The 15,899-nt window shown below is 39.3% G+C and overlaps 1 protein-coding gene across 16 annotated transcripts in view; it reads right to left on the bottom strand.

The window, feature by feature from the left end:
* The window catches only part of Dtna (dystrobrevin alpha), a 342,602-nt gene that overhangs the window by 66,041 nt on the left and 260,662 nt on the right, over positions 1–15,899 (bottom strand). For all 16 annotated transcript variants that reach the window (XM_021151027.2, XM_029471848.1, XM_029471844.1 and 13 more), the window contains 3 exons: positions 11,309–11,394; positions 4,247–4,401; positions 1,463–1,568 (listed from right to left, as the gene is read on the bottom strand). In XM_021151027.2, coding sequence (XP_021006686.1) covers positions 1,463–1,568; positions 4,247–4,401; positions 11,309–11,394 — 347 coding nt within the window. The remainder of the gene's footprint in view (positions 1–1,462; positions 1,569–4,246; positions 4,402–11,308; positions 11,395–15,899) is intronic.

The following is a 15,899-nucleotide window of genomic DNA, read 5'->3' as shown; positions in this document are numbered from 1 at the left end:
GGAGCCCTGTGATACATCCAATAGCTGACTGTGAACATCCACTCCTGTGTTTGCTAGGCCCCGGCATCGTCTCACAAGAGACAGCTATATTTGGGTCCTAACAACAACTTCTTGTGCTGTTGTTATCTCACTAACTGGGCAAGAAAAGTAATACATATGGGAATAAATGATGGTAAAAAGTAAAATGGGAGAAAAGAACATAATGTGTTCTTGAGTGGGCTGCTGTTTATGGACACCCAAAACCCTCTTCTGGCTGCTGGGAAAGCTGGGGGTACGAGGTAAGTCTGGATAACCACACTGGGCAGGCGCCTAAGAAACAGATCTTCTGTAACAGGAAGCACTGAGTCAGAGCTGAAATCACAGCCTTCTGATTGACACATGACTCCTGTACAGTGTTCTGATTGGCACATGACTCCTTCACAGACTGCTGATTAGCACACGGCTCCTTCACAGCCTTCTCATTGGTACATGGCTCCTTCACAGTGTTCTGATTGGTACACGGCTCCTTCTGGAATGCCCACCAGAACTCTGAACCAATCCATCCTGCCTCACAGCAGGTACTTACTGGCTCCTGGCTCCTGCATGTATGTGATTCTTAGTCATTGCAAAGGAATTAGGAAATTTATTCTCTATATTTTGTTCAAAACAAATTTGGAAAAATTGAGAGACAATAGAGTCAGATGTTAAAAATTCCAAGTGAGAATTTAAAATGAATCAGTTTTTATCCCCAACGTATATTAAAGCAACACACAGACATGGGATACACTATTTTCTATTCAAACTGGAGAAATTTTACAGTTTGACAATAAAACTACAAACATTAAATAGAGGCTCTAGTCTGTTCGGTGTGTAGATTTCTTTAAACCATGTCCTAGATTGCATTTTATATTTAAATCTAGTTATGTCAATGGTAAACATCATTGGAGACCTTTGCTATATTTGAAAAGAAACATGCAGTGAAATTTACATTACTCTTGTCATTAACATAGATTTACTCAAGAGATACAACACTGAACAGTGCCTTCAAGTGAGCCAGTTGCTATCATTTATTGCTTACACCTATTTCTGGGTGATTGCTTTGGGGGAAAACATGGTTCATGTCATAGATATTAACATGGGACATTCTCTAAAACAAGTCCTGAAAGTGTCCTGTATGTGGGATTTTTCTATTGAATACAAGAAGCTTATAATTGAAGTTACAATTTATTTATCATCACCACCACCATCATCATCATCACCACCATCATCATCACCACCACCACCATCACCGTCACCATCATTTTTTTTTAGCATTCCTCATTCTAATTTTGTAGCATATAAGGTTTGATGGGTCAGGAGGTAGTTTTGTTAAATGATCCACTAAACAACCTTCCCTAAAACTCTCATGGACTTCATAACTGTAGGTTTTATGGTTGAATTTGAGCAATTTAAACGGTGGTTTGGCTCAGCAGTAACTACTCACCATTTTCTACATTTGCCAGTCGGTGCAGAAGAGGCAGCCATACCAGGCACTGTGGAGGAGGGTCTGACATGAGCGTGTCCAAGAAGCCATTTAAGGTGACCTTTTTCTGCACCAGAAAAAGAAAAACCACAAAAGGATAGGTCAGAGAAGGATCCGAACTCACATGCTGTCATTTGATAACAAAGAAACAAGTCGTTCAGTTAACTCCTCATGTAGGGAGAAGCAGACTGTGCCCAAGGGTGTTGCTTAGAACTGAAACATCTAAACATAGTTTAGAACTGGAAACATCAATGCTCCCTGTGCCAAAATTACAGGAGACCAGGTCATCTCCACTGGACCTGAGAGGGTAGCCAATCAGAAGAGTCTCAGTCATCTCTGAGTCAGCCAATCAGTTGCTCTCAGAAATAAGGGGAAGTGCGAAAACCCGGAAGCCGGAAGAGCTAAAATTTCCACAGGCTCTAACTCTGCGGTGCCTCCTACCATGGCCTGTGTAGTTCCCTGAGGGTTCGGCTGCTTTTGTGAATGATTTCCCTGCAGCGTTTCCTCAGTTGCTTAGACACTGAATATTTAGTGGTTAATATGATTGGCTCTGTTGAAATTCAGGAACAGCAGAAATAGTGTGGTTAAATGTTGAAATTATTTTATTTGAAACTTTGAACCAGCATACCAAAGTGGGCAGAACCTTAATAGTTTAGAACAAGTCCCAAAGAGATATAGTGTTTTTAAGGGCCATATCTTAGGGTAAACCTTATGATAAACCTCACTAATAACTGATTCTGGACATATTGATTTTCTTATTAATAGGGATTTATAGGTTTAGTCTTTCCTCATAACCTTAACTAGTTTAAGATTTCTATTGAGTTTATATGTATGTTGCTGTTAATATATATATATATATATATATATATATATATATATATCATAAAGTATTAGTAAGGAGATAGTATTTTCATAAGATATCAAAATTTATATGTTTAGAAAAAAAATTCCTTCAAAGCTATTACTCTACATTGTATGGACTTTTCCCCAATAAAATATTTCAAATATATTTGTAACCAGCCCTATTTATTTATTTATTTATTTATTTATTTATTTATTTATATTATGTGTATGGGTGCATGAGGGCTTTGTTTGCATTTTATGTCTGTGTACCACATGGGGGCCCATGAAGACCAGGAGTGAGATCCCCTGGGACAAGTGTTATAGAGAGTTGGGAACCTTCGAATAGGTGCTTGGAATCGAACACAGGTCCTTTGTCAGAGCAGCCAATGCTTTTAACCCCTGAACCATCTCTCCGGTATACCACCTCCCTGACCCCCAAGTCTTAGCCTTTTAAAATGTGGTTATAAAGACATTAAAGCAAAAATAAAGTAGACTTGTATTTACATGTGTCTCTTTTTAAAATTTCAGATAATTGTATTTATCTACTTTGGTTAAACAATCATATTGCCTAGTTTACAATCATTCCTAATATTTCCAAGATGTTGCTACAATTGGAATGTGTTTAAATTTCTTATCATCAAGAATAAATAAATAATAATGTCATGGGACAATCTTTAGGATATTTTGGAAGAAGTTTTTAGCATAGGAATATCATATTTAATTGTTTTTGAACATATAAGTCTTTTTAAGTTTGAAGGCAAGGTATAGAAAGACATATACTACATGTTTTCACATGTAGAAGCTAAAAAAATACTCATTTCTGGGAGTAAACAGTAATTCCCTAGAGACCGGGAAGAGGAAGAGGAAGAGGAGGAAAAGGGATGGAGAGACAATGGACAATGGGTACCAAAATACAGCTAGGAGATAAGCCAAGACAAGTGACACCACTGCCAAGAGAATGTACTGGCTCAGGGCAGGGGAGCAGGGATGCACAGGAGCACCTGAGCCCTCCTAAGGTTGGGGCTGGGATTGGGAAGCCTTCATACTTTCCTAGTCTGGATGGCACAGGAGCTGGGTTAGCATCTAGTTCAGTCAGTTACATCTATACTCATAAAGAGGATAGCTACATTTCTACAGATACATGATAGGAGGGACACCTGATGCACTTTCAACTTTGCCAGTGGCCCAGGAAATGTAGACTGATGATGTCACTGGCTGGATGAGCAGTGTGGTTTTCCACTTTGTTTAATGTTTGAATTGCATGAACCATTTGGAAGGTCACACTTAATTAGTTTAAACTTTACACAATTGTAAATGGATGTTACGTGCATGGATTTAGAAACTACCACTGATTGTATTGGGGGAATGAACATATAGTCTTTCCATAGAGATCTAAGATGTTGATGCTGTAAACTACTTCTTCCCTAGCAACAAAGTCTAAAGCATCACTATGTCCCATTGTGAAATATTTAGGCAGCAGTGTTCATCATGTATTGGACCACACAGACAGTAATGAGGCATGTGAGGGGACTCCTTTCCTTGGATGGACATTGGCTAACCTTAGTGTGGGGCCTGGCATACCTTATTTGGAGGCTGAGTGACAATTTAGTCCTTATGATAATATAGACATATCAATGACAAAGATATCAAGGGTATATGTTGCTGCAAAGACTAAATTATACAGTAGAAATAATAAGCCTGAAATCTGGCTCTTGGCCAGTGAGTCCTCTGTGTTATTACTGTTTAGGTATTTTTTCAGTTGCTGGATCACAGGCCACTCATCAAAGGCTGGAAAGGCATACCCTAGGCTGCTGCCATGAAGAAGAATTTGGGCTTCTGAGCCTGGAAGTCACACACAGAAAGAGAATAACAGTGGTTGAAAGGTTTTCTTTAGACAGTTACCTGTTGGGAGAAACAGGATCTGGCTGACTGTTCTGTGTAACCAAATGAAGGACCTTCAAAAACTGCTGTGGGTAGTTTGAGAACTTCCCGAAGGAATTGGTCATATCTTCCATATACCATCACTCCACTGGAGTCAGAGATCATTGAGAAAATATCTGGTGGAAAGAAAGGCTGAAGATGTTTACCATATATATTCTAAGGTTTTTATCTCAGGATCTCTGTTACAAAGAATAAAGAAGTATATTATTTATGGAAACATAACATGAAAGCTAATTTTTTTTCTGTGGAAATGGTCTCAGCATGATATCCAGTGTTTTATTCTTGTTTCAAAACAGGATCTTGCTATATGTGTGGTACCTGTTTGAAGGTGATTTGTAATTTGGGTAATGCTAACATATTTTCATAAGACAGAGAACATCATATGTTTTCTTGAGGTTAGTTATAAGCTTACATAGGTAAGTTTTGTAGATGTAATGGATACTGCTGCAGTTGGAATGTGAAGTGTTCCCCCATAGGCTCACAGGTTTGAAACCTGGTCCACATCTACCATCAGGGGGTGCTGTTTGGGAAAGTTGTGGAACCCTCAGCAAGTGAGGCCTTGCTTGATGAAGTTGGTCAGTGTGGGCAGACTTAAGGGTTGCCTGGCTTCACTTCCTATTCTTTCTTTTCCACTGGACTGCAGATGTGATGTACCAGGCTCCTGTTCTGTTCCTGCCAACATGCATTCTCCACCATGACAGCTGAACCCCTTAGGAACTATGAATGAAAATAAACTCTTTCTGCCTTAAGTTGTATCTGTCAGGACATTTTATCATGGCAACCAGAAGGGAAGACAAAAATGTCGGCCTCTTAGGAAACAATGAAATCATCACTATAGAATTGGGGGAGGTACACATATCATTTATATGATTAAAAACTTAACCATTACCAAAATTTTGGGGGTTGACTCAATATACTTGAAAATTAATAGTACAATAGAAAAATGCCAACACTTGGGTAAGTTCCCACAGAGGCAGAAAATCTTTGGAAATCACACTGTCTGACAGGGTGGGAGGCCTGAGACTTATCTCTGTGTGGTAGAGAAAAGCCTGCCTGATCTATGAGGTAAGATTGGGATTTCAGATGATTTCCCAGAGTGCTGCTGGCTTCACTGAGCCTGAAAGCTCCGTCTTGCCATGGTGTGAGCTTAATGAACACTTAACAACTCAATTCCCAAGGTGCCTCATAATTCCCCGGGAATTACCAGAATGGGAGGATTTGCCATTAGTTTGTCTAATGTTAAGTAGATGCCACTCAGCCAGTGAAGCTGCAGGACAAAGTTTAGTAAGTTCAATGTGCTACCTCTGTTCATATTGAGTTCCATTTCTCAAGGTCAAAATGTAACCTGAGGACACCCCACTTATATTCTAATTACACATTATACATATTTCAAGCTTTTACTGGATTGTGTTTTAAGGATGTGACCTGACTCTTCATTTTAAATCCTCCAGATAAAATGATGCTTCACAATTGATATTAATAGTGATATTGTAGAAATTCTGAGGTTAACATCCAAAATATATAAGCAACTCAAATAACTAAATAGTAAGAAAACAACCTGACTGAAAATAGGCAGAGAAGCCAAGTAGACATTCCCTGAAGGAGGGCATACAATTGGTTAGAAGTCTGCAGAAATGCTAATGAGTGTAAATGGAAGCCACAGTTAGGTAGATTCTCCAGCAAGAATGACAAAAAGTACAAGGAGAACAACCGTGAGAGAGGACTTAAGGGGAATAGTTGTAAGCAGTTGTGGAAACAAAAATTGCAGCCACTGTGGAAGTAAGTAACACAGTTTGAAAAATAAAATAAAATCACTACATGGTTCAGCAATTCTATTACTGGGGTGGAGCAGAGACTGAGGGAATGGCCAACCAATAACTAGCTCAATTTGACACTCATCCCATAGACAAGCACCAATCCCTGACACTCTGTTATGCTTGCAGACAGGAGTCTTGCATGGCTGTCCTTTGAGAGGTTCCACCCATCAAATGACTCCCACGAGTGCAGACACCCACAGTGAAACAGTGAATTGAGCTTGGGGACTCTTATGGAAGACTGGGAGAAAGGAATACAGTCCCTAAGGGGATAGTAACCCCTCAGGAATACCAATAAACTAGTTTTATTTAGATATAACTTTAGTTGCATATCCAATATATATCTAAATGAAACTAGTTTGTTGATGAAATATCTCTGCTTTCATGTTTACGGTAACATCTCTACAACAGTGAAGATGTATAATCGCCCAAGTTGATTGAATGAACGGATGAATAAGCCACCCCTTGCTCTCACTGCTACGGACAGGATCCTGTCCTGTTCTGCTGTCCTCAATGTAGCAGACTGCTCTTCCTGAACAAATCCAGGGGTACTCACAGTGACATCCCACACACTTGACACTAAGGTGAACTTTATTTGTATCGAGGAAGGCTGTCTAAGTGAGAGCCAAAGGAAGTATGGACCACAGAGATTATCAGGAAGTGGCTTACTTGGGTTGTCAAAATAGTATTAAGGAACTCTGAAATTGATATGAAAATAATTCATGATTGTACTTTAGTTTTTGGCTTTAGATGATAAGCTTATTATATATATGTGTGTGTGTGTGTGTGTGTGTGTGTGTGTGTGTGTGTGTGTAATAAAATATTATTCCAAGGATTCAATCAGTTAATAGATATAAAGCATTCAGAATAACACTTCACATGTGGGACACAGTATATACATTTATATTTTCATGATTAATTGATTAATTGCATACTGTATACTTTCTGTTCCTGGCATTATTCACTCATATGAAATCCCCTGTGGGAGTTTGTCTTGTGGCTCCAAATCATATTCTAAGCCCCTTTGTGTTTCTTACAGCACCAGGACATGACTTTACCTTCATTGGTTCATTTAGTGGCAATCAACCTGGCACACACTAATTGTGTAACATTGCCCTAATCAGTAATACACCAGGATGTGGTTCCTGCCCTCTGGGAGACTTGGTGGACTGAGAAAAGCCAGAAGGATGCCACATAGAACAGCACAGATTGTAACACTATGGTGTGAATATGGGAAGAGCAGGGTGGATGCAGAGGGAGAAGCTCGTCAAGGCGAAGTGTAAAGGCCACTGGGCAGTCAGCACAGAGGAGGGAATCGGGAGCTTGAGGGAACAGGGTCAGGGCAAAGGGCAGTCAGTGCAAGCCCAATGTTCTCAAGGATCTTCGAGGAGCCTGGGAGTGGGGTCAGGGTACCAGGGCATAGCAGATGGTGACACCAGATATAAAAAAGTCTTCAGACTTCTGCTATGTGATTCAGATTGTGTCTGGATGATGTCAAGGGACATAATGAAGGATTTAAAGGGAGCCTGGAGGCAGTGTGTGAAGGCAGCTCAACACAATCAGAGAGAGAAATTTGACTAATGCAAGATGTTTGCTATAGTGTGGGCCTTCTGAACTAAGCAAACAAGCAAGCAAGCAAACAAACAAGCCCCCTAAACCCAATAAGAACAAACAAAACACTTAGAGACTATAGACAAAATATGACATCCCAGGCTTATGGCCTTGGACTTAGAATTTCTTTAAGATCTGTATATTTTTGTTGGAGAGTTGGCTGAGTTGGTACAGTGTTTGGCTTTTAATCATGAGACCTTAATTTGTGCCATAGAATTATGTACACATGCTGGGAGTAGTGGAACATGCTTATAATTTTAGCACTAGGAAGGCAGAAGTGCAAGGACCCTCAGAACTCACTCACCAGCCAGTCTAGTTTAATTAGTGAGCTCCAAGCTAACGAGAAATTCTGTCTCAAACAAGATAGAAAAAAATTCCTTCATAAGGTTGTATTCTGGTTTCCATCATACGTGCACCTAAGTACACTTGCACACATAGATGGGTGTATGTGTACATGCACATGTGCTTGTATGAAGGTACACTGGACATATTTAAGAAGAACCAACTAATAGGACTGTTCAAGAGACAAACAACTGTTCCAACCCATTAAAGCAGTTAATTAGAAGCTGAGAAGGATTAAACAGGAAAGGAGGGTACTAGGTCACTTTATGTTTAAGGAGGTCTGCCATACCCTCACAGAAAGCGCCCTTTTCTCCATAGGCTGCACCAATAGTCCCACTAGGAGCAGCATGGTGAACACCGTGCATTTGGTTGCTGGTGTCCCTAAGTAGCAGAGAGTATGATTTGAAATGGAGTTAGTGCCCCCTTTATTGCATTGATAATCATTTAATAAAAATTGCTTTATTGTTCTGTTATTTTTCCTCTTTGCTTTTAAAAATTCAGCCAATTATTCTTGCTCTGTTCTCACCACTAAACAGGGACAAGTTGGAACAAACTAAATATCTTTTCTCCTCATGCACAAAAATAGAAATATTGATAAACTAGCATGGCTGTGATATTGGCTTAAATACATTAGACAATTTTATAGAAGTGAAAACAAAACTCCAAATCTGGAAAAACTTTCTATACTTCCTTTTACTTTTTCTTTCTTTCTTTCTTTTTTCTTTTTTTGGTTTTTCGAGACAGGGTTTCTCTGTGTAGCCCTGGCTGTCCTAGAACTCACTGTGTAGGCCAGGCTAGCCTCGAACTCAGAAATCTGCCTGCCTCTGCCTCCTGAGTGCTGGGATTAAAGGTGTGCGCCACCATCGCCCGGCCCTTTTACTTTTTCTTATCACAAAAGTAGCACAAGAAATCATGATTTGTCTGCTTTACCACTAAGTCAAGAGCCAGCAAAGAAAAACTTCATTAAAAATCCCTCAATACCATTTACCAAGAGATAGTCATGACTGTATGTGACTGCATTGCCTCATTCAGTCAATAACTATTATTCAAACTAGAAATATTGATGAGGAAGGATATTCACTTTGTACTAATATTTTGCAGGGATTTTTCAAATCAAATTGCTTCCAACTGTAGTCAAAATCAAACTGCCTTCAACATAATTACTTGGAAGCCATTCAAACTCTCTTCCTGGGATTATCAATCTAAGAGAGACTCTTCAGCCGGAGAACTAGGGACGTAAGATGGTAATTGAGATCCAATGCTGTTGAGATAGGAATGCGATGACTGGTGGTCACACCATGCACTTTTCATTAAAATTTGTGACACGAGAAGCTTGGGTCTCCAAAGGCATTTCTGCTGTGGAAGCATCCTTCTCTGTATTGAAGAAGACTGACTGTGCCAGTAGCGTGCAGCCTGCTTTGCTCACCCGGCTTTTGGGAGGACGATGGCCAGGTGAGGAGAAAGCTCTGTAGCTGTTACACTGCTTTCTCTGATCTCAGGGGTTGCAGGAGAAGGAGTTAGTGAACCAAAACAAACAAACAAAAATGAAAACCAACCAAACAAACAAACAAAAACCCAAACAAACAAACAACTTAAAGTGGCTTGAGCTTTTAAACTGTATTCATGTTGTTAATTGCTTGCCTAGCAACCAGGGATTTGACGCATATTTCAAAAATGAGCGTGCATGTATGTGTATTATGTATGATAATGTTCTTACATGTGTGTAGAGATCAGAGGACAATTCCTAGGAGCTGATTCTCTTTCTCCACTTTGTGCAATCCCAGGACTATCCTTAAGTCTTCAGGCCTGTGTGCGACTGCCACTGCTATCTTGCTAGCCTTCCTTTCAACTCTGATCCTGCTTAAAAGGAATAAGTGACTCTTCCCAGCCCAGGATGTGAAAACGAATATGTTTGCCATATTTTTTTGTGTACCAGTAGATGCTTTAGCAACTGGCCTGGGATGGGCTATGAAACTGGCCAGGCCAGAGAGTTGCCAAGATGGCTGTCCCCAAAAGATGACAACATCTGAATCCCAGGAGAGCTGAGCAGAAGAGCCTGGGTCTTCCAGGACATGGGTTTGCTTGCCTTACAAAAGGCTCAGAGGGTCCTGACATTTAGAAAACTGCCTTTCATCAATTTGGCTCAAACTTACTCTAATATAGGACTCTTACACACATTTGTCCGTGCATACGATATTGAATAAACATTAGAAGATACTTTTGAATATTTTAGTTCTTGAAACGTTTCTCTGATGTCCTCAGCATAAATGGCCAATTGTGACCTGATGGCAGTAGTCAGGTTCTGCTGGGTTTTTACGTCTGGCTCAGTTCTTTCTGTTAAAATTTCTTCTCTTAGCCTAACCTTGAAGAAAATGCCCCCTAGATAATTCTGAAGCCATTTAACGAGCAAAGAGAAAGCCACTGGCAACTTCTGATTTATTATTTACCAGTCAAACAAAGGAGATTTTCAATTTCTCTATCTCCTTGGATAACTAACGAGAAGCTAACGGGGGTCCAGGATCTGAGCGGGCTTCTCTGACTTCTGGATGCACTGGTCATTTCATAAAAGAAAATTATGGAAGTGAAGGAAGTTGATGTCACCTCAGCTTTGTCATCTTTTCCCTAATCTGGTTATCCAGGGAGAAAGCATTCCTGCAGTACGTCAGGCTAGCTTCCGAAGGAGCAAAGGCTTTCCCTTCTTTTACCTTTTCCTTTTTGACTATCTGGAATCTAACAGGAAGAAAGGGAGGAAGGTACTCCACAGCTAACAGAGCTGGGAGGCAGCCTCCGGGCTTAATAAAATCTCACAGAGCTACAAAATGAAACTAGGGAACAAAGAAATAAAATCATGTCCATAGTGCAACTTAGCATCAAAGGTGTGCCTGGGCTCACAACATGGATAGTTGGTGCCCCTAGTCACACCCTTTCTAACACAGCATTCCATGCCAAACTCATCATATTTAGGGTAAACGACTAGGTGAAGTCCCAATACCAACATTATTTTAAATCAGTGGAAACGGAATACTTCAATATCAGAAAGATTCTAGTTGGAGGTACTCAGGAAGTTATAAATAATGATAATTCATTAACATTTATATAATGTGGAAATAGTTTTACTATAAAATTTAAAGGCCAAAGAAGACTCCATTTGAAACAGCTCTCACAGAATGAGGGGAGACAGAAGAAGACAGGGACATGGCAAGGGTGAGAGAGGATGTGAGGCACATGTGCAGAATGGGGGCAGGGGATAACTTACATCTTAACTTGTCCATGATCTTTCCTCCGCACAATGTAGCCAAAGCCATTTTGACAGCAAATACTGAGATTTTACCATGGCCTTCCCTGTTTCATGATAACAGAAAAAAAAAATGATGTTATTTAGGATACTCCTAATAAATAATGTTGACATTTTCTGCTCTGTAGAAATTGTAAGATACACGGCTGCATGCATTATGCAGACACACTTTAGAAAAGGTTGTGAATATAATTCACCATGCATTGCTGATAAACTGTCTATGTGGCACTTTGCTTTTCAAGAGACATCGGGATCTTCTAGTTTATTTGTTGTACATGTCACTGGCTCAAAATACTGGTTGGTAGCCAGAGAAAGACACCCTAGGTAGTGATGGCTTCACATAACAGAGTCTGCCTTTTGTCTTTGGGTTTCGTGAAATAATTTTATGCATGATTCCAGTCTCTATAATTTATTCAAACAGACTTCAGAAGCTTCATATTTTATTTCCTAAGAGAATTTTTTAAAACTTAAGTTAGGTTAACTCTGTGGACTTTTTTCAAGTTCAACTTTTGTTTATTAATTTGATATTTTATTTTATTATTGAAAATAGATTCTTCTCTCATACAACACATCCCAACCACAGTTTCCCCTCCCTCCACTCTTCCCAGCCCCCTTTCCAGATCCACTCCCCCTTCATTTCCCTGCAGAAAAGAGCAGGACCCCCCCCCCCCCCCCAAGAGACAACCTTTGAGAACACATCCTTTTCAACTACTATCATTTTCTAAACACAAACCAATTGTTTGAGTGTGATATATTTGCTTTATAAAGACAGCTAGTATTTTAAGAGGTCAAACCACAGGAGCTGGGGCTGGAGCGATGGCTTTGTGAAGTACGTGCCATGAGTGTATGAGGACCTAAGTTTGGATCCCCAACACCTACATCAAAGCTGGGAATGGTGGCATATATTTGTAATGGCGCCACCAAAGAAGCAGAGCCAGACAGATCTAAATCAATGAGCTCTAAGATCTAGTGAGAGAACTTGTCTCAAGAAATAGATCAATATTTCTTAGAAACACATATACAGACTTTCTCAATAAAATACTTGGAAGCATAATTCAAAAACTCATCAAAAAGATTATCTACTATGATCAAGTAGACTTCATCCTAGAGATGCAGCAATGATTCAACATACATAAATAGATAGATGTGATCCACCACATATACAAACTGGAAGATGAAAATCATCTCATCTTATTAGGTGCAGAAAGGCCTTTCACAAAATCCAGCACCTCTTTGTGGTAAATTTCCTGGAGAGATTAGGAGAACAAGGTTCATACTTGAGCATTACAAAGGCAATAAAGAGTGAGGCCACAGACAATATCAACCTAAACAGAGAGACACTGAAAACATTTCCATTAAGATCTGAAACAAGATAGAGGTGTCCACTTGCTCCATTCCTATTTAATATATTACTTGAAGTCTTAGCTCGGGCAATAGGAAATTTGAAAAGGACCAAGAGGATGAAAATAGGAAAGAAAGGAGAACAATATCCTCATTTGCAGATGATATGGGTTTTACATTTAAGACCCTAGAAAGTCCAGCAGGAAACTTCTATAGCTGATAAACACTTTCAGCAAAGTAGTAGTATTTAAAATTAATACACAAAATCAGTAGCCTTCTTATATACAAATGGCAAACACTAAGAAAGGAATCATGGAAACAGTACCTTTCACAATCACTTCAAAAATATCTTGGGATAACTCTAATCAAGGGTGTGATAGACTAAAGCATAATAAAAACTTTAGGATACTAAAGAAAGAAATTGAAGAAGATTCCAGGAGATGGAAAGATCTCCCATTTTCATGGACTAGGAGGATTCATATTGGGAAAATGGCCATCCCATCCAAAGCAATCTATAGACTCAATAAAATCCCCATCAAAATTCCAACAAAATTCTTCACAATTGAAGAGAAACCTTCAACTTCATATGGAAACTCATAAAACAAAAACAAAAACAAAAACAAAAACAGATAGCAAAAGCAATCCTGAGGAATAAAAGAACGGCTAGAAGTGTTACCATCCACAATTTCACATTGTAATGCAGAGTTATAGAAATAAAATCAGTATGGTGTAACATAAAAAGAGATACATTGATCAATGGAATAGACCTGAAGACTTGAGTACATAGGCACAGACTCTTGAGTTTTAAATAGAAGCTAAAACATACATGGGAGCCAGGCGTGGTGGCGCATGCCTTTAATCCCAGCACTTGGGAGGCAGGGGCAGGCAGATTTCTGAGTTCGAGGCCAACCTGGTCTACAAACTGAGTTCCAGGACAGCCAGGGCTACAGAGAAACCCTGTCTCGAAAACCCAAAAACAAACAAACAAACAAACAAACAAACAAAACAAACAAAAAATAAAAATAAAAAATAAATAAATAAAACAAACATACATGGGAGGAAACACAGCGTCTTCACCAAATGGTGCTGGTGAAACAGAGAGCTTCAAACATGTACAAGAAGGAAATTATATTGATGTATATTACCTGGCACCAAAAGCTCAACTCCAAATAGATAAAGTATCTAAACACAAATTTCCTGAACTGTACAGGAAAGAAATTAGGGAACTCACTTGATCTCATTGGCACAGGAAAGACTTTCCTGACCAGGGAGCCAAAGCACAGGCACCAAGACCAACAGTTAATAAATAGGGATGCTGGAAGCTAAAAAGCTAAAAAGCTAAAAAGCTAAAAAGCTTCTGTATAGCAAAGCATCGTTCAAGCAAAGCAGAAGCCTACAGAATGGGAAAAAATATTTCCCAGTCCTACATCCAACAAAACCAAATAACTACAAAAAACCAAATCAAAACAAACCAACCAAACAAGCACCCCCCCCCAACACAAAGAAAGCAATTCAATGTGAGAATGGGTTAAAGAACTAAAGAGTTTCCAGTGCTCAAAGATGAAACACAAATGGCTGACACTTAAAATGTTTAATATCCTTAGCCACTAGAGGAATGAAAATTAAAGTTACTTTGAGATTTCATCTCACACCCATCAGAATGGCCATGATCAATAAAATAAATGACTGCACACAGCAGCAAGGATCCTAGAAACACTTAGCATAGACTTAGTCAGTCCTAGGAGAAAACTGGTATGGAAATCCTGTGGAAGTTACTCCCAAAGCTGAAAATCTATCTACTACAAAATTCAGCTATACCATTCTTGGGCATATGCCCAACGAACTCTATGTCACCACAGAGATTTTTGTTCATCCATGTGCATTGTTGCTCTATTCATAATAGCCAGAAGTTAGAAACAGACTAGATGTCCACTAACTTATGAATGAATACTAAAGACATACTACATTTATACAATGGACTATTACTTAACTGTTACAAAGTGAAATAATGAAATTTGTACATAAATACATAGAGCTAGAAACAGTCACCCTGGGTGAGGCATATCAGACCCCAAAAGACAAATATGTGGGTTTGTCCTATGTATAGTTGTTAGCTCTTAAGCTTTTGATATGTGTGCTATAATCTGGGTAACCATAGAGGTCAGGCATCTTGTAAGAGACTGGGAATGAGAGGGGTCTCTTAAGAAAGGGAACAGAGAATATAGTGTTATGGAGACATAAAGGAGAGAGAGACTGAAATAGCAGGATTAAATGGAGAAGGAGTGAGAGTGTAGGGGAAAAGAGGGAATATGGGGAGGGACAACTAACACTACAGGCTTTTAGAAGACTCATATGAAACTCACTACTATAGAAGCTCCCATATATGTATATGTGTATATGTACATATGTGCATATGTACATATGTGCATATGTGTATATGTGTATATGAGTATATGTGTATATATATATATATATATATATATATATATATGGAAGTTAAATGGAGTCATCATATAATGGAGAAGATAATGTACAAATAGACATCAAATACTACCAAACAAAACCTCCAGTACCAGAAATGAGTAACATCACATTGTGCTGTTGGCCAAAGGAGTTTCACAGACCATGTCCAATACCACAGACTATTGTCAACGCTGTTGGCTATCCTCCACAATATGACCGTAAGGTCCTATAGCTGAAGAAACCACTTATATATGCCATTGAGCTTGTGCTCAGCTAGAAGTACCATCCCTACTGACTAATGCTTATAGTACTGGAAGCTACTATGCATGCCATGGAAGATAGATAATAAGTATTTATCTGTCACTCAAGCAAGAACCCCATGACCTACAACAGCTCCTGCCTGTGAGGCACATTGGTACAACACTGGCACAAATGTTATGGGAGCAACCAACCAGCTTTGATTGGATTAAAGGCCCACTCCATAAGATGAAACCCATACCTGACACTGCAAAAGTGGGCACACACCGGAGACTAGGATAGCTGTGAGCCCTAGGGGAAAACCTAGTACTATTGTTATGTTAAAGAACCACAGCAATAAATTGACTCCTAATGATATATATGTGTGTGTATACACACACACACACACACATATATCCATCTATCTATCTACACACACACACACACACACACACACACATGCACACACACACATATATCCATCTATCTATGTACACACACACACACACAC

Source organism: Mus caroli, chromosome 18 (assembly GCF_900094665.2).
Source record: "Mus caroli chromosome 18, CAROLI_EIJ_v1.1, whole genome shotgun sequence".
NCBI classification, from domain to species: domain Eukaryota; kingdom Metazoa; phylum Chordata; class Mammalia; order Rodentia; family Muridae; genus Mus; species Mus caroli.
Note: the sequence above shows the minus strand (reverse complement) of the source record. Positions and strands in the feature narration are given on the sequence as shown.